The 25,977-nt window shown below is 53.6% G+C and overlaps 6 protein-coding genes across 6 annotated transcripts; 4 read left to right on the top strand and 2 right to left on the bottom strand.

The window, feature by feature from the left end:
• Nucleotides 1-1,280: 1,280 nt before the first annotated feature.
• N0V96_011823 (uncharacterized protein) lies at nucleotides 1,281-6,658 on the top strand (the record flags this gene model as incomplete). Its single annotated transcript, XM_053192626.2, has 2 exons — nucleotides 1,281-4,866; nucleotides 4,917-6,658. 2 exons carry the CDS (start codon nucleotides 1,281-1,283, stop codon nucleotides 6,656-6,658), a joined length of 5,328 nt encoding a protein of 1,775 aa, XP_053049983.1.
• A 484-nt stretch (nucleotides 6,659-7,142) lies between these two features.
• Nucleotides 7,143-7,963, bottom strand: N0V96_011824 (uncharacterized protein; the record flags this gene model as incomplete). Its single annotated transcript, XM_053192625.1, has 2 exons — nucleotides 7,143-7,445; nucleotides 7,571-7,963. 2 exons carry the CDS (start codon nucleotides 7,961-7,963, stop codon nucleotides 7,143-7,145), a joined length of 696 nt encoding a protein of 231 aa, XP_053049982.1.
• A 2,544-nt stretch (nucleotides 7,964-10,507) lies between these two features.
• On the top strand, nucleotides 10,508-12,279 carry SYR1_1 (arginyl-tRNA synthetase; the record flags this gene model as incomplete). Its single annotated transcript, XM_053192624.2, has 2 exons — nucleotides 10,508-10,680; nucleotides 10,740-12,279. 2 exons carry the CDS (start codon nucleotides 10,508-10,510, stop codon nucleotides 12,277-12,279), a joined length of 1,713 nt encoding a protein of 570 aa, XP_053049981.2.
• A 1,177-nt stretch (nucleotides 12,280-13,456) lies between these two features.
• Nucleotides 13,457-15,604, top strand: SYR1_2 (arginyl-tRNA synthetase; the record flags this gene model as incomplete). The annotated part of the gene is made up of 4 exons (XM_053192623.2): nucleotides 13,457-13,729; nucleotides 13,842-15,052; nucleotides 15,112-15,525; nucleotides 15,598-15,604. The coding sequence occupies 4 exons, from the start codon at nucleotides 13,457-13,459 to the stop codon at nucleotides 15,602-15,604; spliced, it is 1,905 nt and encodes a 634-aa protein (XP_053049980.2).
• A 2,777-nt stretch (nucleotides 15,605-18,381) lies between these two features.
• On the top strand, nucleotides 18,382-20,454 carry N0V96_011827 (uncharacterized protein; the record flags this gene model as incomplete). The annotated part of the gene is made up of 5 exons (XM_053192622.1): nucleotides 18,382-18,499; nucleotides 18,553-18,807; nucleotides 18,861-19,571; nucleotides 19,637-19,718; nucleotides 19,773-20,454. 5 exons carry the CDS (start codon nucleotides 18,382-18,384, stop codon nucleotides 20,452-20,454), a joined length of 1,848 nt encoding a protein of 615 aa, XP_053049979.1.
• A 2,889-nt stretch (nucleotides 20,455-23,343) lies between these two features.
• Nucleotides 23,344-24,948, bottom strand: N0V96_011828 (uncharacterized protein; the record flags this gene model as incomplete). Its single annotated transcript, XM_053192621.2, has 2 exons — nucleotides 23,344-23,720; nucleotides 23,781-24,948. The coding sequence occupies 2 exons, from the start codon at nucleotides 24,946-24,948 to the stop codon at nucleotides 23,344-23,346; spliced, it is 1,545 nt and encodes a 514-aa protein (XP_053049978.2).
• Between the last annotated feature and the right edge of the window lie 1,029 nt (nucleotides 24,949-25,977).

The raw sequence follows: 25,977 nt of genomic DNA on the forward strand, positions 1-25,977 counted from the left end.
AGCGATTCCAGCCAGCACGAGTGAGGGGTCCAATCAAGTGGACCAAACAACGTTGGAGTGACGCAGCACTGCATTACCAGGCACGCAAGTGTGGCTCACCAGCTTGGAATGTTGGAGCTCGGGGAGCGCGACCGAGTGGCCGGCATCTGGTGCAATCCATGTGATGATGATGATGCTGCTGATGATGTTGGGTGCCCTTGGCTGAGAACCTGTCATCGACGATTCGGGTGGTTTGCAGAAGCCATGTATGGCCTCTTCCATATGCTGTTGACAGAAACCGGTCTAGTATGTATACCTCGTGTTGAGTCCCAAGAGCCTGGCTAGCAGGCGGCATGGAACAACAGTAGCTTTTCATCGAGACTAATTTGAATATGGATTTGCAATGCATCTCAGTGAAAGTGGTTTGGAAGAATTACAATCACAAAAAAAAACTTTAGAGAGTATCTATGGGAAAAATCATGAAAATGTTGAGGTGCAGCAACATGTTGAAAGACACAATGACATAATATCGCAGCTGCACAATTGCTGCTGCGCTGGTTGGCCAAACCTTCTTCCTTCTAGAACCATATGCTATCACGTGCCGATAGTCCCCAGGAGGATTAGCTCAGCCAAGTTACCTCACCTATAGTGACCCATCTTTCGTCGGAACGGGTGAAACAAAGCTCCGGACCCTGAACTCGGGTCCACGGCGGCCGGACCCCTGCTCGGACCACTCAATGGACGCTGCGGATTCAACCCGCGCAAGAGCAAGAGCCAGCCTGAGGTGCCCGGTCAGAACAACTGGACCTGGAAAGAGCAGGGCCTCGCACTTTCAATGTTCGGTACCTACCTCAACCATCCCGTCTTAGCGCAAGGGGACTCCGATTGATTTCTCCATCTCGAAACTGCGTTTACAACCACACAACATCCTGGAGCGGCTTGTTTGACTTGACGATTTATGATACCCACCCAGCTTCTCCATTTCTCTTCAGTGTCTCCCGACTTCTAGAACAGGAGCTGCAGCTGTTTGCTGTCACTTTGAGCATTGCAAAGCAGCCCGCGCTCCCCCGCAATCTGTTCACTCGGATAATTAACTAGGCACATACATCGTGCTTCGACCAAGACCTTACGTCGGACCTCTCGATCCCGCCGCCAACATTGTCGACCATTCCTCCCCGATTCCACCGTCGATCCGTCCTCACCGTGCCAGCCTTGCTTAGAAAGGCACTCATGCGTTCTTAAACAACGAAACACTTTTGCAAAGGGCTCAAGTCCCCGCCAATCTCGACGACTGAATCAATATGGACGACCCCGCGATGGAACCGCTGGCAGCCGCTGATGCTTACGCCCACTCCCGCCGACGGTTCTCGGCTTCGAAACCCGCTTCTGTCTCTCACGATGCTGCCAAAGCACGATCCCAAGCGAACGATGCCGGCGCGCTCGACCCCGACACATGCCGCATTTGTAGAGGCGAGGCGACCGCCGAAGAACCGCTCTTTTACCCATGCAAATGCAGCGGCAGTATCAAATACGTTCACCAAGATTGCTTGATGGAGTGGCTCTCACACTCCCAGAAGAAGCACTGCGAGCTGTGCAAAACACCCTTCCGCTTTACCAAGCTCTACTCGCCCAAAATGCCAAAGACTCTCCCGGCCCACGTCTTTGTCGGCCACATGGCCAAATACCTCTTCAGAAACGTTCTGGTATGGCTCAGAGCCGCACTGGTCATCAGCGTTTGGCTTTGCTGGTTGCCTTACCTCATGCGCTCAGTCTGGGCCTTCTTGTTCTGGGTCAGCGACGAAGGTCTGGGTAGCGGCGCTTTATGGAACAGCTCAAATGCAACAGTTAGCCGGGGCGTCTCAGTGGCATTCTCTGTCGCCAATTCCAACGTCTGCCCAGCTTCGCCTCTGCTCGAACCCACCACGACACCAGCCAACTTGGGAGGAATGCTAAAGGATATCATTCAAGGCCAGGAATTGCCCTTTAGCAGATCATTTCACGGCGTCAATATTACCACCAACGACTCAATGACAGCAGCGCTCATGAGGATGCTGCTCGGATCCATCACTTCCTCCGCGTCTGCTAACTCTAGCTCAGTGTCAGTCGGCACAAGTGACCCGGTTCTCGACCGCCATCCTTCTTTGTTGAGCGGCGTGTCCTGGTTGCGCAACATGACCCGGTACCCGGTTGTAAACCGCACCATCATCGGCGTGCTAGAAGGCCAGATCATTACGATATTGGTCATTATCTCGTTCATTCTCGTCATCCTAGTCCGCGACTATGTCGTTCAGCAACAACCCGAAATCAACATGCGAGCCGCCTTTGCCGCCAACGATAACGCACAACACCAACCGCAGCCTGAACCGCAACACCAACACGAACAACATTTCCATGACCATGATCACGAGCATGCGCACGCGCACGACGGTGCTGGCATGCTCGATGACTATGGCGCGGCAGATTTGAGAGGGCCAAGTGACAGCGAGGACGATGACGATGAATCATTCACTGGCGGTCGACGCGCAAGTCAGGATGGTTTACCTCACATGGCTTGGGATGAACGGGAACCGATGCCCGAGCTCGCAGCACCTCTCCTGCCGGCAAACCTGCCGGCGGCAAGGAGACACGGTGGTTTCGGGTCCCGCGCCCAAGGAGGTCCTGACCCCGAATTCGACTTCAATACACCACCCGAAGGCGGTCCCAACAAGGACTCGCAGACCCCGGTGGCAACTGTTCACGAATACCTGCGTATCTACCGACAGGCCAATGGCGATCCCGAGAAAATTCTTAAAATTATCGAGGAGGAGAAGTTGGATGAGCCACTTGGCTATTGGGCAAGGATCACCAAATCGATGATGGAAAAGAACCGAGAATCGGGTGCTTCTCAGCCGAGAAAGAGCCAACCTGGACCTGAAGAATCTTCCGCCTCTAGAGATTCGCAAGCCACGTCCCCATTTTCGGTCCAACTACCCGCTCCCTCCACACCACAGTTCTCATGGCCGCCGCAACCACTTGGCGAGAGTAGTACCAACGGAACAGGAAAGGGCAAGGAGAAGGAAGCGCCGAGAGATTTTGGGTTTGAAACTGATCTGGGAGAGGAGGGCGCAAGCACTTCAAGATCGACTCCATTCCAGAGTCCTCTTCGGCCTCGTTCCGTTTCTGACGGCCCTCAGATGAACAACAACATCAACCCACTTGCGAACAACAGTTGGTCATTTTCTGGCTTGAACACTGCACCGCAGCAGGCTGAACCCCAGGCTCAGGAGCCGATGCAATCATTTGGCTTTGATCCGCAGGGACAAGAATTCGGTCTTCCCCCAGCCCGATTCACACCACCGCGTAGCAATACCCCAGATTTCGGCTCCGATGCGGATCACGATTTTGAGACAGTTGAACCCATCCACGAGGACGGGCTTTTCGGATTCAATGAGCCAGAGATGCAACTTCCCGATGCCGTCGTCCCGGCGCAATTCGTTGGCATGCCCGAAGAGCCCCTTGAGGACATCAACGGCTTGCCTCAAGATACTGAAGATGGTCGGCCAGCCCAGCGGCCGCCTCTTCAGCGCGGAGTCATGGACCGTGTGGCCGATTTCATGTGGGGCGATATCGAGGTTCGAGAGCTGGATATTGGTGGCCGAGATGACGATGCCGCTCATGAACATGACCATGACCACGACAGCGACGACGATGACTTTGACGATGATCTGGATGATGACGAGCAAGACGCCGTGGAGCAAGACCGCGAGGTCGTAGAAGCTGCCGTCGCCGCCGGGCTTGACCCCGAAGCGATTGACGACGCTGAAGACTTCGAGGGCATCATGGAATTGATCGGCATGCGTGGACCCATTGCTGGCCTCTTCCAAAACGCCATTTTCTGCGTGGTGCTTGTCTCTGTCACCATCTTCGTCTGCGTTTTCATTCCTTACAACCTGGGACGTGTTAGTGTCTGGGCTGCCATGAACCCGATGCGCCTTGTGAGAATGCTCTTTAGCGCGACAAAGTTCATCCAAGACGTTGCTGTTGGCATCATGAGCGGTCTGACCAGTCTGACCTTGTGCTTCATCTACACAACAGGACGTATGATGGGCTTCCCGGCCAAGAATGGCGTTGGCTTGCTCATGAAGAAGACATTTGACATCTTCACGAGTGCTTCAACCAGAGTCTTGGAGAGTCTAACCAGCGAGCTACCCATCATCTCAACTACCGAGATGCAAAACTTTTCCGCCATCAGCCATGAAGCATTGCTCAGCTTCAAGTCCCTTCTCTCCGGCACTATTACTGCCGTAGGAGACATACTTGGCGCCATTTTCGACCGCGACCTCATATCCAATACCAAGTACGCAGCGTCACTCTCTGCGAATGCAACCATCTACGCGTGGAATGCCGTCCGCGATGTCCCCATTAGCATCCTCAACCCCGGATCTTGGGTGATCAGCTTCAGTGTGCCGGAGCCCTCGACAGCCGTCAACCCTGCACTGTCGTTCTGGTCTGGCACGGATCGATTCTGGGCCATTCTCTGCGGCTACTTCACCTTTTCAGCAATCAGCGCGCTCTACCTGAAGCGTGGTTCGCCATTCTCAACTGGGCAGACGGGCCAGGAATGGGAAGCTTCATTGATTGACTTGCTCAACCAAGCTAGTGGCGTCATGAAGGTCATTCTTATCATCAGCATTGAGATGCTCATTTTCCCGCTGTACTGCGGCCTGCTCTTGGACGTGGCTCTATTGCCCCTCTTCGAAGCAACTACATTGAAATCGCGAGTCGCCTTCACCGTTAATTTTCCTCTCACCTCCATCTTCGTACATTGGTTCGTGGGAACGGGGTACATGTTCCACTTTGCCCTGTTCGTTTCCATGTGCCGAAAGATCATGCGGAAAGGCGTCCTCTGTAAGTTTATGCTGTCTTTGTTACTAGCCATTCGAACTAACACTTTCCAGATTTCATCCGCGACCCAGACGATCCCGAGTTCCACCCCGTTCGCGATGTACTGGAACGCAACGTTGTAACACAATTGCGAAAGATTCTATTCTCTGCGTTTGTGTACGGCGCACTGGTCATCGTTTGTCTCGGAGGTGTGGTGTGGGGTCTGGCTCTGTCTCTCCCGAGCGTCCTACCGATTCACTACTCCTCCAATGAGCCTGTCCTAGAGTTCCCCGTCGACCTGTTATTTTACAACTTTGCTATGCCTCTGGCAGTCAAGTTCTTCAAGCCTAGCGATGGCTTGCATGCCATGTACACCTGGTGGTTCCGCAAGTGCGCCAGAGGTCTCCGATTGACGTGGTTTCTGTTTGGTGAACGACGCATTGACGAAGAAGGTATCCTGGCGCTGCGCCCTGGCTCGGATCAGCTTGCCCTGCCTTGGTGGAGGCGTGCCCTCCTCGAGGTCAATAAAGAGAACAAGGTGGTGCCCAAAACGTGGGAAGATACATTTGAAGGTGGCACGGCGAAGCCGACATCTACCATCGCATCCGATCAGATGGTTATCCTCACCATCAAGAAAGCAAGCCTAGTCAAAACTGGACAGCTGATTGAAGAGGGCCAGTTCGTTCGGACTCCTGCGTCGGACCAGGTCAAGATTCCTAAGGGACGACGTGTGTTCATGCCAGTTTCTGAAAGCAACTCACGACTAGATGGCAAAGATGACACGCCCGATGCCGACCTCTACTCTACGGACCAATACCAGCTGGTATATATTCCACCTCACTTCCGTGCTAGGGTCTTTTTGTTCATCATGTTCATCTGGATCTTTGCCGCAGTCACGGGCGTCAGCTTCACAATCATACCCCTCGTATTCGGCCGCAAGATGTTCAAGGTCCTTATCCCAGCCCACATTCGTACCAACGACATTTATGCTTTCAGCATCGGCATCTACATACTGGGCTCCACGGCATATTTCCTCTTCCATGCCCGTTCCATCTTCAACAAGATGAAGACGTGGGCATCTTCAAATATACAGTCTGTGTGGCAGAGCGATGCTCCCATGCGAGTTGCGCTCATGGGCATCCATACTGCCAGGCTTGCTTACGCATACACAATCCTTCTGGTCGTTTTCCCTCTCATCCTCACGGCACTCATGGAATTGTACTGCCTCATTCCTCTTCACACTTACATGTACCCTCCGACACCTTACGTCGTCGGGACCAACAATGGTGGTCAGTTCAAAGACGGCATTGTGGTGTCGAATCAGCATACGGCGAGAGTTATACAATCCTGGACTCTGGGATTGCTCTACGTCAAGCTCGGAGCTCGAGCCATCACCAGTCTGTACGAGGGCACTCGCATGGCGCAAGCCGTTCGCGCGGTTCTCCGTCGTGGATGGCTCCAGCCTGATGTTCTCGTACTGACGAGGGCTTTTGTTGTTCCCGGTCTGCTCATCGGTTGTCTGGCGATCTTCGGACCCCCGTATGCCGTGGGCTGGATGGAGTCTCGAGGCATCCTCGGTGTACCTCTACCTGCACCCCACGAACTCAAGATGATTTATCGTCTCTCTTATCCCGCGGCTGCGTTCAGCGCACTGGCAGCCATGGCATTCTGGAGCATAGTCGGCGTCTTCAACAACTGGAAGGCGCGTATAAGAGATGAGGCCTACCTTATCGGGGAGAGGCTTCACAACTTTGGCGTAGGTGCCGCGGGTGCTGCAGGCGCACGTGGGCCGTGGCGGATTCGGGGACGAGCCTAGAGTCCCTGATTAAAGGATTCTCCTGGTTACTTTGTTATGATTACCCATAGACGGAGGGAGGTTTCTTGGCGAGCGGGTTCGCTTCGTGTAGTTTATACAACAGATAGGCCATACGCCTCTTACATAAAACGGTCTTTATTCTTGCCCACTCATGAGGGCTCATGCTGACTGGACAGTCGCGTAGGCAGTGAACCATTAGCAAACTTGGTGTGACTCTCAATTTGACAGCGCATCGTCACGGTGTGATCTGAACGTGTCATCTACACTACCAAGTCATCGTTTTGGTCATGAAGCTTTACGAGCGTTCAGCAGCGGTTTACTTGCACTTGATTTTGCACGTTCCGAATACAAAATCCTTGTTTCTTGTTGGCTGCAGCCAGCTTCCAGGCCGCCGGGACGTCTCCTAGATGACCATGGTCATATCAAAAGAATCGCAGCTACTATACACTTCATCCCTCCCCCTACACAGCCGAACATCATCACTCTAGAAGAACATGGCAGCCCCGCCGACAGCAGCAGTAAAAGACACCAAGAGACCAGCCACGGCGCCGGTGGAGAAGACGCTACCGACCAAGGCGGCGGGCGCGGCGTTTGCGGTGCTCGAGGCCGAGGCGGACGGGGTCGAGGTTCCGGAGGAGCCGGAGGAGGGAGTGCCGGAGCTTGAGGAGCCGCTGGCGCTCAGAAGGGCTGTGAGGGTTGAGTCTGAGGTGAAGTCGACGGTGACTGTTGCGTTTTTGCAATCCGAGCGGGTTGGGGCTGTGCCGGAGACGAAGTTTACTGCGGCGCACTGCGGGTGTGTGTTAGTGTGATTTCGCTTCTTGTGAACATATTTCCAGAATTAAGGATCTCATGAGAGACCTCTGGTGGTTGATGAGGGCATAAGTGAAGGCGAGTAGAAGGAGAAAAACTCACAGTATACAAAAGCCCATCAGGCGAATGCGCAACAACACTAACAACACCCCTCTTGCCCGTCCAATTCCCCGGCGCGGCAACCTTGGGCTCGCAAAAGTTGCCGAGGCCGGTCTGCATGACAATGGGGAACAGCTGCGTCCAGCCGGAGGCGGCGGTCTGGTCGAGGGTGGCGCGGAAGAGCCAGTTTGTCTGCGGGTGGCCGTTTTCCATGCCGATGGCGTCGCCCTCGACGTAGAAGTCCGTCGCGGCGGAGGAGGAGGACGCGGTGTAGCCGCCGCAGGGGGCGGTGGCCTCGTTGTCGTCTGAGTCGCCGAGGGGTTTGGGGAGGGTCATGGAGAAGTGGGCTGTTGCTGTCGAGGCGAGGAGGAGGAGGGGGGTTAGGAGGCGGGTCATTTTGGCGGTTGGTTGTTTTTTTGCGGGTGAGGATGAGGCTGGGGTGAGTGAGGTTGGTGATGTTGGAGTTTGGTGTAGATCTGGACTAGACAGTTTTGATGTGTGAAGACGTTGGGTATCGAGGCGCACAGCGCGGAGAGAGAGAACAGGTATTAGGAATTGGGTTTGATAAGGTGGTGAAATGTCAGATCTAGAGCAGACGGAGGGGAACACGGGCTGTTTATGAACGAGGCCGGCGTCGCGTGGGATGGGTATTGGTCAATGGGCGGGAGGAGAATGACCCGAGCAACGGGGTTTCCTTACTCTCACTCTCCTGTAGGGCTAGCCTGGTTGCGCCGTTTGTCTCGAAGGAGCTTAGATTGGGTAACAGCAAAGCTCCTGAGGAGCTCGCGGTTTTGTTTGGCAAGGGTAGTGCGGATATCTCACGAGCGGGCTGGGTAAAACTAAGCATTTAGGTAGAGATACATGGCATTCACGGAGTGGAGAGAGACGGAAATTCTTGCCGAATCTCTCTCTCACCGTTACACGAGAACGAGCGAGCTTCCGTTCAGTGCCTTTGAGTCAAGCTACGGAGTACACAGGTAGGAGAAGAGGGTTTGGGAGATGCTGAATGGGTGAACGAAAACCTCGGATTCAATACACTAGGATGCCTAGATCCGGCAGTCGGCACATGGCGAGGTGGAATTGAGTTACGCCCTCCGGTCAGAAGCACTGGAGAGGAAGGTAGGTGACTTACTGGGGGCATTGAGCCCCGGTGGCGGGAGGAAGAGCTAGGAAGCAGAGATAAAACTTGCTCACTTTGGCTGCTGTTGCCGAACTAATTAGCTCCAAGCTTTCATTTTTACCACGTTGGATGGTTGCATATTTCCCCCTCTCTGTATGCATGAAAGAACCAAGGGTTCTCCCCTAGGTGGATTCTCCTTGCTGGGACTCTCGGGATGAGTCTTGGCTTTCATATTCAGTGGAGATGGATGATGAGGCTCTTGTAATGTCTTTGAGTGCTTTCGCAGTCTCCTCACATCTCCCTCATTTCTCTGGGCTTTACGGTTACAATGAAATGTCGTCGCGATGCTAGCGGGTGATATCAAAAGGCGGCGACGGCGGCGCGTGGGGACGGGTGGCTTGATGCTTAGACGGTTAGACCATGAGAGGAAGGGATGTAGTTAACCTTAGATAGACTAGCCCCGCGATGTGCGCAGGGGCTTGCTGGCTGCGTGACTGGGGTTGTAACCAATCATGAGGCCGTTTGGAAATGTCACTGAGAAGTTTTGAGCAAATTGTGGCGTTTGCGCAGATGTGATTGGGGGGACTACCCCTGTTTGAGAGTTCGTTAACTCAGATTCTCTCTCACTCATCGACAAGGGGCCGGGGGGATATCTGGGGAGAGGGGAGGTTCACGGGGGGTTTTGGGATTGATCTTCTGTCGTGAGCATGTTTCTAAGCTGTACTCCGTACGAAGGAATAGGTTTGGCGGGTATGGTGATTGATGCCTGGTTGGTCATGAGTATCTACTCTCGCGAATTTGCTGAGGATGCAAACAAGCTTGTTTATTAATCTGGACTTTAGAAGGACACAGATCAGAGGATGACGAGCATTAGCGATAACCAAGTTGATAGTTTGAAGTATGAAGTCTGTGTGTAAGAACGAATCATGACCCGCGCAGAATCAAACAAACCTAAGAGCCCACACCTCTCTTTATCTGATGGATAATGACTTAGTAAACATGCCGGCAAGAAACTCAAGCAGCGAGTATTCTCCCCCAAGCCGGTAGGATAGAGAAAACTCTCGATGAAGAGGGTGTAAAGTGAAAGTGTAGCCGAGACTCCCGTCGTCGAGAAACGGGTCGAGGCATTCTGTACCGTGAGTTGACGGCGGATCATCCGTCAGCCACCTCTGCTTGAAGCGTTCAGTCTACCCATGGCCCAGGTTGTCATGCCGTGACCATGCCAAACTCGTTCGGATGCATGCTGGACCGTGGTGCGCTAACGTCTCTTCTCTAAACCAGCGCATTTCGTGCCGCCGAGCCGGCTACTCATTACATGTACCGTATCTCTTATGCTCGTCCTTTGGCCAGTCATTTGTCTTGCTTACGCTGCCCAGAGTCTTTGCCTCTTGAACTTGCTCAATACACCTCATTCCTTCGGCCGATTTCACAGTCTTCAAACGTCGTATAGTCGGGGCGTTTGAACTGTTCAAGGTGCATATCTCCTTTCTCTAATTTCAATTATTGGACGAAGTCGTGGTCTCTGGGAGTTCATGCGCATGCGAATGGGAGTGTTTGCTTTGTGAGATGGTTTCACGAATTTGCGCTACCTCATGATTTCGGCACGCCGCTTATCTTTCGCCTCGAAATCTCACGACAGGTTTTCACATCTTACAAACCTGAAATAAGCGGGCTGCATCGGATTCAATAAGGAGTAATCGGCGGGGCTGGACACCGCAAAAGTTGCGAATAAACATATCCAGCGATATCCAACGAAAGATCCTACAGTCTAGGTACGGCCCTCAAAATCACAAGAGCGTCATCACCAATCAACCGTCGCGATGAGCCATAATCATGGAGGAGGTAGTAGTATGGGAGGCGGCATGACCATGGGAACAGCGCTATTCCAGGAGACAAATGTTCAGCTCGCACAGTCGTTCTGGTACATCATCGCAGGAGTCGTCGGGTTCCTGGGTATCATCCGCGGTCTCAACTACCTCGAGGGCCTAAGAAGGTGAACACCATTCCCACTGCATCTGCTATGTGCCCTCTAATGCTGATTACCTCATGCAGACTCAAGCGTAGCCGCACCGAGTCCGTTCGATTCCCGACGAAACCCTCAAATATGATAACACAAATATGGGCGACATCAACAGCGCTCGTCCGCGAAGCAGGCCACCCTCAACTCTACATCCCGATCAAGGGCCTGCGCTGGGCGACGCCGCCGTCACTCGGCCGCGTGCTCGTCCTCCTGGCCTACTGGGCCGTCATCGTCTACATGATGGTCAACGATGCCGTCATCAAGGACGCGTACTTCTGGGAACGCATAGGTTTCCGCAACGCCTGGGTGACTGTCATGCAGATGCCCCTCCTCTATCTCCTAGCGATGAAGGTGAACGTGTTGGGCTTCATCATCGGCGCCTCGCATGAACGACTAAGCTGGCTCCATAGGTGGGTCGCCAGGACAATGTTCGTCACGGCGACCGTCCACGGGTTTCATTTCTGGTCGGAATGGGTGCGGGCAGACTTTGTCGAGACGCAGCTGAGGATCCTACCCGTTATCAAGTACGGCCTCGGGGCGTGGGGGATCCTCATCTGGACGTTCCTCACGGGTATGAGGCCCCTCCGCAGTATGGCGTACGAGCTCTTCCTCCTGCAGCACATCCTCTCGGCGGTCCTCTTTATCTGGCTGGTCTACGTCCACATTCCGGCCTACGCGAAGCAGTACCTCTGGTTCTCAGTCGCCATCATCTGCTTCGACCGCCTCGCGCGCTGGGCGTTCCTCGCGTGGCAAAATACGAGGCTCCGACCTAATAGATCGACGTGTAAGGGGATGAAGCGGGTGGGACATGAGGTGCAGGTCCGGACGGCGGGTTCGTCGACGACAGTGTTGACGATCAAGGATGTTCATTTCTCCTGGAAGGCGGGACAGCACTTATATCTCTGGCTGCCACGTATCGGGCCCTTTGAGGCGCATCCGTATACTATTGCGTGCGCGCACCAGTTGCCGGAGACGTGTACCTGCAACAGTATCCAGCTCGTCGTCCGGAAACACGGCGGGTTCTCCAAGAGACTGCATAACTATGCGGAGAAGGTTCAGGCATCTGGGAAGAAGGAGACTCTCACGGGCTTCGTGCTGGGGCCATTCGGGGCGCCACCCAGATGGGATATCTACGATACCATGGTTCTCATCTCAGCGTCTACGGGGACGTCTTTCACACTGCCTATCTTGGAGAGCATCGTTCAGAGCCGAAGGAAGACATGCATAACGAGGATCGAGTTCATCCTCATGGCATGCCAGGGTGAGGAAATCGAGTTCTACACGCATCGACTACGGGAGTCGATGGAGCGGGCGCCTCAGAACGGCATCGAACTGCAGTGCATATCGCCATTACGCGGTCCGGCAAAGCCAAAGAAGGCGAGGCGACGACGGTTCTCTACTCGGACCGCGAAGGAAGCTCTAGTTCAAGTTCGTCTGCCAAACACAGAAGGATCGCCTCTGACGACTCCGTGGATGGCAGAGGTGGCGGAGGATGTTGTCAGGAAAAAGGACTGGACTTGGAAAAGGGCGACGAGGTGCCGCTTACACCCAGGATCCGGAGCGGGTCTGTGATGAGCATGGTGAAGGAGTACTATTCTCGTCCTGATCTGGAGGCTCTAATTCGAGAACCAGTCGAGGCTGCGGGCGGCGAGACGTCGATCGTTGTTTGTGGTGGGCAGTCGTTGACGAGTTCCGTGAGGAATTGCGTGGCCTCATTATCGGACGAGAGGGCGGTCCATAAGGGGACGGGGGCACAGGGGATTCATCTTTTTGTTGAGGAGTACTCGTTTTAGATTATGTCCACGTAATTATCTACTCATGCAAGCCATTGGGATTTGACGCGTACTCATACAGCTTGTCAACATGTGTAAATATCATGTTCACAAAAAAAAGAAACCAGTTAGGTAGGTGAACGAGGTTCAAGGACTTAGATGTAATTGGTGAAGATTACAAGTCTAGAAGGATTGTTTCAGATGGCTTGATCGGTACATGTATTACCTACCGGCTTCATCAGCATCATGTATTAATAGTCCTATCAAGAGAGGGCTTACGCGGTGAGGTCTATGAGGGATTCGGCTCTTAAAACAACTATTGTTATCCACCGACTATCTTATCGAGTCTGAAATAAGAAGAACATGGAGTTGCATGAAGTATATATACCCATCGAAAACCCCCATAGTATCTCCTATCTTGTGAGAGAAACAAGGGGTGATGATATGCTTTTCGTGAATTGCTGGTCAAGGTGAGCTCACCGAGATCCGCGGGGAGATTGCCCCTCCATACGGGACTCACCGGGACAAATTACCCCTCCACTCGGTGAGTCTCGGTGAAGCCCCACACCGGAACCCAACCAACCACATGGACGAATGGCTCAGTGACTCAGGCTGGCCGTCGGTCCGCAATTTTTTCTCTGCGGGTGACAAACATCGGCCACAGCCCTCAGCCCAGCGACCCCTCCCCCTCCTTGCCTTTTTTCTTTCTCGTCCCCCTGCAGCCCAGTCCCCGTCGACGAGTCTCTTAATGACTAGCGTCGCGCGCTTCTTCTTCTCTTCTTCTTCTTCACTTCGTTCAGCCCACGTTTATCCCACAAGTCTTCGACGAGGAGCGTCTTCTGCCGCCTCAGCCTTCGTCCACCACCCTCCTCGACGACGACCTCCAACGGCCACCACGCGGCTCTACTCCTCGACGACTCTGAACCGGTCGACCCTCGCCAAACCACCCCCCACCCCCCACCATCTCGCTAGCGACAATGGCCGACCAGATCACGGCGCAGCTCGAGAAGCTCTCCGTGAGCAAGCTCGAGTCCTACCCCGGCTGCTACCCCGAAGTCAACCCCATTGACGTCTACCGCTCCCACATCACCTCGCTGCTGCAGCCTGTCACCGGCGTCGAGAGCACCATCATCTACAACGCCCTACAGTGGACCCAGAGCTTGGATAAGGGCGACTTGGTGCTGGCCGTCCCTGCCCTTCGCATCAAGGGCAAGAAGCCTGCTGATCTGACTGCTGAGTGGCTCGACAAGGTCAGTCTTGAATCGAGATCATTGGACCAACCCGTACCCCTGGATCAATGCGCGCTGGCTCTATCGTGGCCTCATTCGAACGTTGGACTAACACGCCTTGCCTTGACCACAGATCCCCGAGTCTCCCTTGATCGAGAAGCCCGTCTCTTTCCAGAATGGAACTTTCCTCCAGTTCTGGTTCAAGCCCGGCCCCCTTTCCCAGCTCCTGATCCCCCAGGTCCGGTCCCGTGGCGTCGACTTTGGCAAGAACCCCAACAACGGCCTCAAGAGCCCCAAAGACCCCTCCCAGGGCAAGAAGAAGATCATTGTCGAGTTCTCCTCCCCGAATATCGCGAAGCCTTTCCATGCTGGCCACTTGCGAAGCACCATCATTGGTGGCTTCATCGCCAACCTGTACGATGGCGCCGGCTGGGATGTAACCCGTATCAACTACCTCGGTGACTGGGGAAAGCAGTACGGTCTGTTGGCCCTGGGCTTCGAGAGGTTCGGTAACGAAGAGGCCCTTGCCGCCGATCCCATCAACCATCTGTACGAGGTCTACGTCAAGATCAACAGGGATATGGCCGACGAGAAGGATCAGATCACCGCAAAGGAGCAGGCCGGCGAGGATGTCACCGCGCTCAAGGACAACAGCCTCGACGAGCAGGCTCGCAAGTACTTCAAGGCCATGGTTGATGGAGACGACAAGGCCGTGGCTCAATGGAGGCGATTCCGTGATCTCAGCATTAAGCGTTACAAGGAGACCTACGCCCGTCTCAACATCCACTTTGACGAGTACTCGGGCGAGTCTCAAGTCTCCGAGGAGGATATGGAGGCTGCTGCTAAGAAGCTCGAAGAGATGAACATCTCCGAAAAGTCAGAAGGCGCCGTCATCATTGACTTCGCCAAGCACGTTCCCGGAAAGCCGGGCAAGAGTTTGGAGCGCCCCATCATTCGCAAGAAGGACGGCACAGCTCTGTACCTGACCCGTGATATCAGCGAGCTTCTCCACCGCCAAAAGAAGTACAACTTTGACCACATGATTTACGTCATTGCCTCTCAACAAGATCTGCACTTGAAGCAGCTCTTCAAGATTATCGAGCTCATGGGCCACGGCGAGACCGCCAGGAAGTGCCAGCACATCAACTTTGGTATGGTTCTGGGAATGAGCACCCGCAAGGGTACTGTCAAGTTCTTGGATGACATTCTGCGCGACGTCGGAGACAAGATGCACGAGGTGATGAAGAAGAACGAGGCCAAGTACGCCCAGGTCGCCGAACCGGAGGCTACGGCCGATATTCTTGGCATCAGCAGTGTGATGGTCCAGGATATGAGTGGAAAGAGGTATGTCGTCCGGACTATTCCTTCCAGGCGCTTTCGGATGCACTGACACATTGGCCTAGGGTCAACAACTACAAGTTCGACATGGACACCATGACCTCGTTCGAGGGTGACACCGGACCGTACCTCCAGTACGCCCACGCTCGCCTGTGCTCCATCTTCCGCAAGGCTGGAGTCGCTGAGGAGGAGATTGCAAAGGCCGATCTTGGCTTGCTGACGGAGAAGCATGCTATTGAGCTGATCCGCGTCATTAGCCAGTACCCCGACGTTGTCCAGAACACTCTCAAGACCTTGGAGCCCACTACTGTGCTTACGTATCTGTTCCGCCTCACGCACGTCGTCAGCAGCAGTTACGATGTGTTGCGTATTGTTGGAAGCGAAGCTGAGCTCCAGAAGGCCCGCTTGGCGCTGTACATGGCCGCCAGGACCGTGCTCTTCAACGGCATGCGTCTCTTGGGACTGTCCCCTGTCGAGAGGTGAGTTCTTCTTCATACGCTGTCGCACGATGCCGTCTGGCATGTGAAACTGGATGCTGACCACCCCAACAGAATGTAAACTGGCATCATGACGGGATCATGACTGTGAGAGACGAGAGTGGAGGACAAAGTGGTCTTATCAAGATGACTTGAACAACCAAAAGATAGCGGAGGATCATGAGCAGAGTGACCTACGGCCACAAGAGTGTTCGTACTAAAGACGAACACGGGCATAGGAGCTCGCGACTGCGTAATAGGCCGGCACAACGGCTACTAGCCATCAGCCACATTGTGGTGCCATTCCATAATGGCCGACGGCGCGAACCGGTGTGGCGTCGCACGAAATCGAGACGTTTTCGATCAAAGAAGCCATCGACCGTTTCGGTGTACTACAAATCCCCGTGGCCGTCTGTGGCCGTCGTCGTTGTCGTCGGACAGACAGCATGAGCCACACAGGATTCGCGTGCACCAACCCTTTAGTGCTGAGTAATTGAAGAGACAAAATATTTTACCATTTACTACACCAGACTGGAGACGAAGGAGTCATTTGATCTGCAGTGAAGTTTGATGTGCAGGTGGCGGCGGCAATTCAACCCAGTAGGGCTGGTCTCTGCAGAAATAGAAGCAGAAGCAGCAGCAATAACAGAATCAACAGCAGACTGAAGGCCAAGCAAAGCACGGCATATGTCGATAGGTCGCGACGAGTGTGTTTCGTATGAAGCGGGAGATTGACCCGCCTACACTCAGGTGAGAAAAGTCTGATCCATGCTGACTGTCAAAGCAGAACTGTGCAGCGCGAGCTGTGAGCCACAGTGCCACGACACTCACAATAGGTGGCCTCCCCCCCTGACGCTCTCCCTTCAAGGAATCAAGAGGCGTTCGACTTGTCTAGGAACCAACATGTGGCTTTTGTCTCACGCTCGGTGACTGGCGTGGGGGAGTTCCATTCCTGGGCGCCAACCAAGTGATCTTCCCGCTCGGATCCCGCTAGGGCGTACTAATCCCTGCCAACACCGAATCTTGCATATGCTCGAAACACTAGAGTTGCGATGGCTCTCGACGGCTCTGACTGGCTCTGACTGGTTCTTACTGGCTGTCGCTGGCTCTCACTCGATCTGCGGATGGCTGTTGGCTACCAATTTCCGGCCGCATAGCTTCCGCGACGCCGTGGCTTGCAGTTGATCGACGTCCACAATCTACACATTGAGAGTCGATGACTCTGCGAAGTCTCTCTGCCGACGACTTCTAATCAAGTGCCGGAGGAAACCCAAGAACAATGATGTTGATTTATCCCTACCTTGTGTTGGGCGTTGTGAGTTGTCTACAAGTCCAAGACCGAGACTGACGTTTGCCCAGGCTCCGGAACACAATAGTAACGGTGCATCCGGCGTGGGGTACTATGCGGATCGGCCCCATCATCATGGCGGCATGCGTGGACCTCGTCTTGATCCTTTCCAAGCTTCCGCTCAGAACAGAACAACGCGCAAACGAAGGAAGCGAAATCGTCGTGGAGCGGGCCAGCGGGTGTGCCTGGCCTAGCCCTAGAACGGTTCCAAAGAATTATGACAGCAGCTCCTTCTGACAATTTTAGGCAATCGAGCAGTGCGATTTTTTCTGCTCGTATGCTATCCTTGGTTTTAGCTGCAAAGCTAGCGTACTGCCCGGTGAAGTGGCTCGGTGTCTGTGCCGAGACCGGACGGGCCCCGACCTCCGGTAGCCCACCGCAACAGCTCTACCTGACGCCGGTGCCTAGGCGACTGGTTCAGACGCCCAGTCGATGAAGGCATGGAGGGCAATGTGGGACGAGGATGATCCTGCTCCCCTCCGCGGGCACTACGGACTTGGACATGGAACAGCTTGGTAGTCACGGTAGCGTGTTTACTCCTTGCTGCGGTGAGATGTCGACTCGGCCAATCTTCTGGCCCCTGTGTTTGGAGCTCTCGCGGATGCAACGCGCATCCCACAGTCACCTCATATTCTAACCGTCTCCTTGGGCCCTAAGCAGCCATGGTCAACCCTGCTGCAGTCCACGAGCCTGCATACCCTCCCACGCAAGATGCAAGGACGGGCATCGGTATTTGCTAGCACTCCGTGAGCTCCAGCTGGAGAGCTCTCGGGGATCTGCCTTTGCCCCTCCCTCGTCTCTTGAGGCGAACCGAGTGTCTGATCTCTGATGTACCTTTCAGGAAGCTCAGTGCCCAGATGTCAGAACTCAACGAACCACTTGTCTGGGAAGGGAAGGGAGCCAAGCGACCAAGCAGCAGCAGCAGCAGCAGCACCACCATCACCAGCAAGCAATCACAACGGCGGCGGCCGACATGCAAGCGCGGCACAAGTATCTTGTGCTATGTTGGGAAGGATTATACACCATCACCGGGGTCCAAGACTCTGGGCGTCCGTTGTTGGACCATGGATGGCGGAATGGACGGCGAAGTGGACTGACAAGTTTGCCGCCGCCCGCTGTGCGCCGATCCATGATAGTCGTAATAGGGTGGTATTGAACTTTTTGCCATGGCGCTTGGGGAATCCGGCGAGTGTCCATACACGCGTGGTTCAGTCATGTTTCCAGACAAAGGGACCGTTGGCCGTTCCCCGTCGGTCCGCTTGGGCGTTCCATGACCGGATGGCTGAACGTGGTCCTCACTCTTCTTAATAACAGCCGAGAGACACACCGTCCTCGAGACCCGTCATCGTGGTTCTTGTCGTTTCTGCTTTCCTGCATCAGCAGGACTTATTCTTCACTCTCTTTTGTTTTTCACCTCTAATCGACCTTGACGTCGGTTCCCCCTTTCCCCTTCTTCCTACTACCGTAGACAACACTTAGTTGTATTCTCTAATATCACTTGGCCTGTCACGATGGCCGTAGGCGTGGCAATCCTCGGCTTTATCCTCTTCTGCGCATGGCGCCTTTACTCCGCCATCCAGTTGAAGAAGAGGATCCCAGCGGGAGCAAAGCCTCTTCCTGGACCAAAGGGTAAGCTATCATGACATGTCAACGATGTCATACAGACACTGACTTCAACATAGGTCTGCCCTTTATCGGTCGAGTTCACGATGTTCCGGCAGAGGCGGCATGGATGAAGTTCCATGAATGGGGCAAGCAATATGGCCCAATCTACGGGCAAGAGATGTTCGGTTCTTACCACGTCTGGATCTCCTCTGAGCAAGTTGCTCACGACCTCCTCGGCCGCCGCAACGTCATCTACTCTGACCGGCCTATGATTCCCAACCTTCCGGATAACCGCACCAGCGGCGACTACCTTGCTCTCCTTGGCCGGACAGGTATGTCTTCTACTTGCCTATTACATCACTGCACTCACTAACACTCGGATCAGAAACATGGAAGCGCCAGCGCAAACTTTGCCACCACCTAATGAACCAGAGCGACAAGCAGGAGCTCCACGCATACCCGAGCCGCGAGCGCGATCGTTTCCTGTGGCTTCTCTACCAGAAACCTGCCGAGTACCGCGAGTACATCGAGCAGTTCACCAGCCGTACCGTCAGCCGTCTTTCTTGGGGTACCGCGCACCCGGCCAGAGTCCTGCGCAAGACCACCTTTGGCCTTCTCGAGACCATCTCCCCCGCTGGTGCTCTTCCCAACGTCATATCCTTCCTCATGCACGTTCCCGCAGCGCTGTCGCCGTGGAAGAAGAAGGAGGCGGAGCGCCACGACATCGAATCGAAGCAGTTCACGAGCAACGTCAACTTTGTCAAGGATCAGGTCGAGAAGGGTACCGCCGCGCCGAGCTTCATCAGCACTTTCATCAACGAGGGTCTCGGAAACGAGAAGGGCAAATGGGGCGATCTTGCGGAGGCTCAGAACGTCGTTGGTCTCATGGCCATTGCTGGCGCCTTGACCATCGGTAGCCCCATTCAGAGTTTCCTCCTCGCCATGCTGCACTACCCCGAATGGCAGGCTCGCTTGCAACGGGAGATTGACGAGAACTGCGAAGGCAGATGCCCTCAATGGTCGGATCGTGAGAAGTTGCCTTTATTGAGAGCTGTCGTCAAGGAAGTCATTCGGTGGAGACCCCCGGTCCCTACTGGTAAGTTGTGCGCTATCGTAGTGGAAGTTTGTTTTTGAGTTCAGAGCGACTGACGTGACGTGCAGGCATCCCCCACGCTGTCGAAAAGGACGATGTTTACAACGGCTATTTTATCCCTGCTGGTGCCACGATTCATGCTCTTGAATGGTAAGTAGCTTGACACTAGGGCCATGTGTTCGTTCCATTACTAACACAGCCTAGGGGCATCACTCGCGACGAGTCCGTCTACCCCGATGCTGAGACCTTCAACCCCGGACGCTGGGTGCAGCCTGAGTACCCTACCTACAAGGAGCCTCTCACTAGATTCCCCAACCTCGATGGCTTCAGTCAATTCGGTTTCGGACGCAGGACGTGCCAGGGTGTCCCCATTGTCGACCAGGATCTCTTCCTGTCCATGGGAGGCATGGCCTGGGCTTTCAACATTCGCAAAAAGTTCAACGCCGACGGCACCGAGGTCCCCGTGCACTGGAACGACTACACCCCTCTCTTGATCGCCAAGCCCGCCTTCTTCGACTTTGACGTTGTCGCGCGCACGCCCGAAAAGGCCGACCTGATGAAGGCCATGTTCGACGCCGCCAAGGAGGAGGAGGAGAATGAGGAGCTCATGATGAAGATGGGCATGCCTGATATCGACACCCGCGAGAAAAAGAGGGCTGCCATGTCCGTGAAGCCGCCTTCCGTCACGTTGAATCTCCGACAGAGGAAGGAGGATGGCGAACGCGAGAAGCAGTACCGCGAACACGAGCGCGATATCCCCGGATGCCCTGGCCGATGGGCGACGGAGAGCGATGTGGATTCGGGTAACGAAAAGGGGTACGTTGACGGAGAGGACAGCGCCAGCGCCAGCTGTTCTGGACGCTCGTCGCCGACAATGCTGTCATAGGATCACAGGTGTTGTCGTTGCGGAGGGCGTTGCGTGTAATGAGGATGGATTGCAAGAATGTTTGATGATAGGATAAGATACTGGTGAGATCATGGACGGCGCTGATGGATCATTCGGATTGATATCAGGGATTCCCTTTGTTATGGGCTCATTTTTCAAACGAAAAGATGCCGATGCTACTGAAGGAGCTGGTAATCTGGGGGTCTAGAATGTGACATGGACTGGATAAACCTTCTACGATGTATGAATATAGAAATTTACACTTATACCACAATCACTCAAAAAGAGAATCCGAGCTGCCTCTCAAGATGTTAAGCGCCTAGCGTGAACAGCTAGGTCACAGGCTGTATGTCGCCGAGATATTGCCACCCCCCGCAATTACCATCTACCTATCCGCCTAGGTGGATCACGATAGCTTCACGTAAACCAAAAAACATACAACACCAGGTATTCGCTGGTCGTCACCGACCCAACTACTAATCCGGCCCTCATTGGCTTATCTATGGGAGAGCGGACGGGATCCCGAGTTTTCCAATGGGTATGGTCGTATGTGATGGTTGAGGCTCACGATGATGCTCATGTGTGGCTGCGCAGACACCATCGTGATGCTGTCTTTTACCGTAACACAAACCCCAGCAAATCCGAGAGAATACCCTCAAAAGAACGATCCAGGCGTCTAGCGCTTCTCGAAACGGTGGCAAGAATCCAAACGGAACGGTAGTGGAGCCCGTGGTCCCGTTGAGATCAGATCGTGACAGATACCCGTCCGTTCAAGTTTCGGCGACCTGCCGCTGTGCGTCACAGACTCACGTCCCCTCGAGATGACTAAGCGGCGAACGGCATCTAGTGGATGGGAATTTGAATTACTGTGACCTTTGCAAGGCGGGAGAGGCAAAGAGCTGGCTGAAGTTTAGCTTAGCTGAGCTAAAGCTTGAAGCTGGGAGAGCTGGAGCTCCAAAAGGGGGGGGGGGGGGGAAGGGGGCGAATGGCAAAGCTCCCAGACATGCCAAGCCCTACGCACAGGATTCACGGTTCCGACGACCGCTACGGCCCATGTTTGCTTTTGCTTTCTTCTCTAGGCGATAGACGAATGAGGAACTGAGTACGTTTCGTCCTGGAAATGATGCGATTCGTCAGAGTCTGGGAAGGGAGGTTCTGGACCTTTGACGCGCCGAACGGCGAACGGGTGGTGGCCCAAGAGGGATGAGATGTGTCAGAGGAGGGATGAGAGCCCGAGATCCATGACGGCCTGAAGAGGTGTCGGAAGCAGTGATGGGATGATCTGAGATTTAGTCTCCTTTCAAACCCGTGGGGGGGGGGGGGGCATTTGCCCAAAGTAGTAGCAGCAACTATCACCAGAGAGACGGGATGAACTCTGAGCTAATCGGGAATCGTAGCGGGCCCGAGGCCTTCTACTTTCCATGATTATTTGACATTGTCGCCGACGCTGATTCGCCGCTCATTTATTTTCGCGATCCCGGAGTGATCCCTTCTTTTTGGAGTTGAAAGGTAGACATTGTCAAGTCGCCGAGGGGATCTGGTTCCGCCCCGAGCTCTCACGATTAAGCTGAGAAGCTTTCCCTTTTTGTCCTAGACCTTTGTCTTTGGGACGAGATTGACGCTATTGATGTTTGTATCTTCAACATGATTAACGTTTGTTTCGAGAGCCGCAAACTGGATGTCTCCTTCATTCTCAATGGTTCGTTCATTCGTTTGAGAAGCCAAATTGTTGGGTTGAACTAAAGGCCCTCATGTACAATTGACCCTGATACCAGGCTTCGAATTATACTGACTTTCCGTGGGCTCCGTCAAGCTTTATGCTTGTCTTTCTTGTACTCCGAACGGGCGGTTGTGGTTTCCCGCTTCGCTAAGTTAGACCCCCTCTGAACCGTCAAAGGTTGAATGAAGATTGGGACTCTTGACCCTCCCCTTTTGACGGGTTTCTGGAAACTCCGAATCGGACTTCCTGATAGGCCGTAGGAGCCGTCGGTGCCATGACCCGTAGCCCATTCAAAGATGGCCCACCCTCTGCAGGGCTGAGATCGGAGATCGTGTTGCTGCTGTTAGAACTTACCTTAGGTAATGTTCAGACTACCCTGAGCCCCCCCAAAATGAACTCCCCGGGCAGGCTCTGATTGCTCAGACTACCGAGGGACGTCGTTCCGAATCCTCCCGGCTCTGTGACTCGGTGTGACCCAGCTACTGGCCACTGCTATCAGCATGTGTTATGCATATAGTCCTTGATGTGCTCGAGACTCGGATAGAGCGCGTCGTGGCCCAAGTCTGACGTCCGAGAAGCTTATTTCCACAGAGCATCTCTATGATCCTTTTCAAGTCTGTTCAAAAGCCTGTCACTTGATTTAGACTTTACTTAAAGTAGCAAAAAATGCTTTGGTTTTAATACAAAATTGCGGGCCGAACTGATGATTCCTTTACGGAGCTTTCGGAAGCCCTGATCATGTTGAGAAGTGAAATGTAGCAAAGATTAGCCAAATAACATGTGAACAGGAGCCCTCCCAGGCTTCAGGTTTCCTCTCAGACATGACATACTAGGTCATGACTTCGAATGCTGAACTTTGGCGATATACTTGCTTTGGAAGGCGCACTAGCGACTAGATGTCCAGCGCCTAAGACCGGGCAGACTGCGCGATGATAAACCATCCTGGAGCAGATCCAAACCAGCCGAGTTCATCTTGAAGTGATTTGGTACATCCATTTCACTTAGCGTGATCTCGGTGCAATCAAATTTTATAGGTATGAACCGATCTTGTAAACTGCAAGAAGACATCGTCCTTCCAAACAGAAACAAAGCAGAGGGCTACCGCGAGGACTCAAGATGTTAGGCGAAGGCTAAGTCTCTTGTTTGTAGCTGGGCGAGTTCCAACTGTTTTATTCGACATAGTACTCTCTAGTCCTCTCCTCCGCAGTTCTCAAGCAATCACTGGTCACAGAGATGTCTCTGGGGATGAGCTTTACCTTAAAGTCCTTGGGGATCGCCACCAAAGCCGTCTTGAACTGATTATACTCGACATAGTCCGTGTTCGGAGGTTCTTCTTCGCTCGCAACAATCTTGTACGAAGATAGCAGTCGCACCAAAGCCGCGTATAGTAGACGCTGTGCAATGTACTGCCCGGAGCAGCCGCGGGATCCGAGTCCAAAGCTGAGGTGACCGACGCCTGAAACTTCCTTTTCTGTAGGGGGGTCAAGAGTTTCGAGCCACCGCTCGGGATCGAAATGACCGGCATCATCGCCAAAATGCCCGACATCTTGCACAGCGTTAGTAAGACTTGTAAAACTTTAGTCACTTGGGCAGAGAATGAACGCACCATGATTTCCGGCTTGTGCGTTGACCAAGATCATTGTCTTGGGGGGTATGATGGCCCCGTTCCAGTTTACTTCGGTCACAGTCTTTCGGGGAAGACTCATGGAACTGACTGTGTAGTACCTTCCAGCTTCCCTGATGATAGCGTTGATGTAGGGAATTTTCTCTTCTACATAACAAGAAGCCCACGCTTCGCGCACGTCTGGGTAGTAACGCTTGATATCTTCGTAAGCCCGGTCCTGCCAGGCTTGCCCCTCCTTTGTGGCAAGGGATCCGATGGTCGAGGTGAGAGTCCCCGGTATCGTCTCGAATCCTCCGGACACAAGTGACAGGCAGATTGACGAGACTTCGACTCCGCTGAGCTTGGTTTCCTCATTCTTTAAGATTGCTGCTGAGATACAGGGCTTATCAGTACCACGCTTGATCTGCTCTCGGACTTTATCAAGAAGCAGATTCAAGTACGCGTCACGGCGCTCCCTGAGATCTTTGGAACGACGGCTCTTCTCATTGTTTGGAAAGTACCGCATGATGGGGACGTAGTCTTGGGTGTTCTCGGAAGCACTACGCAGGAGCGAAATTGCCGAACCCACGTGCAGAATCTCGCGTAGCAAGTCATCGTAGACGGCGTCCATTCGGATGCCGTAGCAGAGCGTCAGCGTGGTGTTCAACGCATAACGCTGGATATACGGTCGTACGCTGATCTCCACCTCACCGTTCCGACTGTCCTTGTGCAGGTCTCGGAGGATGCAATAGCTCTCGAGATCGAACATTGGATAGTAACTCCGAAGGGCGGGTCTTCCGAGAGCCGTGCCCGCGGCCTTGCGTTTTCGGCGGCATGAGTCGTCCCAGGGCGACGATCCGATGGTGAAGCCCTGCGTGCTGCTGATGAGGCCGTGGAAGGTGTACAGTTTCGGCCGGTCAACAACTGCATTCTGGTGGCCGATGAGGAGACGCCGGATGTCTTCATATGAGTTAAAAACCACTGCTCTCGTGTTTCCCAACTTGATTTGGAAAGTAGATGGATTCCCTTTCCGCCACCAATTCTCGCAAGTGCTCGCATGGTCTTCGCCGAGCTTTAGAAGATGCCCAAAGATTGGAACTGCGCCAGGCATTTGAGGAAGTCCCTTAATGTGAGGGACGTCAGTGCCGAAGGCAACCTGTAAAGTCAGCATTCGCATCGTAGAGCTAGGCGACTAGTCGGAAACCCTGGAGGAGCTCACATTGTAGGCGACGTAGGAGGCCAGTAACGTTAAAGTCGTCGCGAGGATAGGCACAAGTGAGAAAAACTCTTGATCAACCCCTTTTTGCCCAAGAGGCTGAAAGAATGTCGTTGAATTGAGTGAAGTGGACATTACGAGCTGACTGTTTCTAGTGTAGCTCCTCGTCGAACATAGAAAAAGGCAGCAAATTTGCTAGACCTGCGGCAAAGGGTAAACAGGACACTGCCAACAGCATTTATATGGCTCCAAATTGAGGAAAATATGGCAGGATAGTTGTGCTTCCCATACACAGTAGATAACTCTCATGCATCAATCTTCCCCTCAATCACGGCCATGTCGGTCGGAGGTCGAATAGTGGTGTGGCGATTAATCATCGGACGACCCGACCCTTCCAATTGGAGGCTTATCATTCGTGTCGGACAAGCCGCCCATCGACCGATGGCCACCACTGGTAATATGGACATCATTGATAAAGATAGGATTGGCTGGATAAGATAGTAATAGACTGTCAGTAGCTCATCTTTTGGCTTATCAACTCAAGCCTCGTTGACTTCCATCATTTCTTTGTACCTAGTGGATATCTGTTCAACCATTCGACGTATCTTGCCAGCCACAGGGAACTTGACGCTAAGCTTGTCAAATAGCTCGATAGTCAAGTCAAGGTCCGCCACTGCTCTCTTGTCTCTCAAAACAGAGGTAAGATTATCGGGTTGGACAGTTGTGGCGTATATCAAGGACAAAGTTGCAGTGAATATTGAGAGAAGGTTGAGCCAATTGTAAGCAAGGCAGTCTTGTCGGTGCATGTTAGATACTTGACGAATCGACATGGACGCAGCTTCCGCTAACAATTTGACGCGGGATTCCGTCAGAGTTGGGAACAGCGGAGATGGTCTGTACAACATGGCAAGGTGGAGATAGTAGTTGAAGTCATACCAGCTGCTATTGAGATGCGGCACTGCAGCGTCGGTGTTTGGAAGAGGG

The sequence above is a fragment of the Colletotrichum fioriniae genome, assembly GCF_027942845.1.
Source record: "Colletotrichum fioriniae strain IMI 355084 chromosome Unknown scaffold_19, whole genome shotgun sequence".
NCBI classification, from domain to species: Eukaryota; Fungi; Ascomycota; class Sordariomycetes; order Glomerellales; family Glomerellaceae; genus Colletotrichum; species Colletotrichum fioriniae.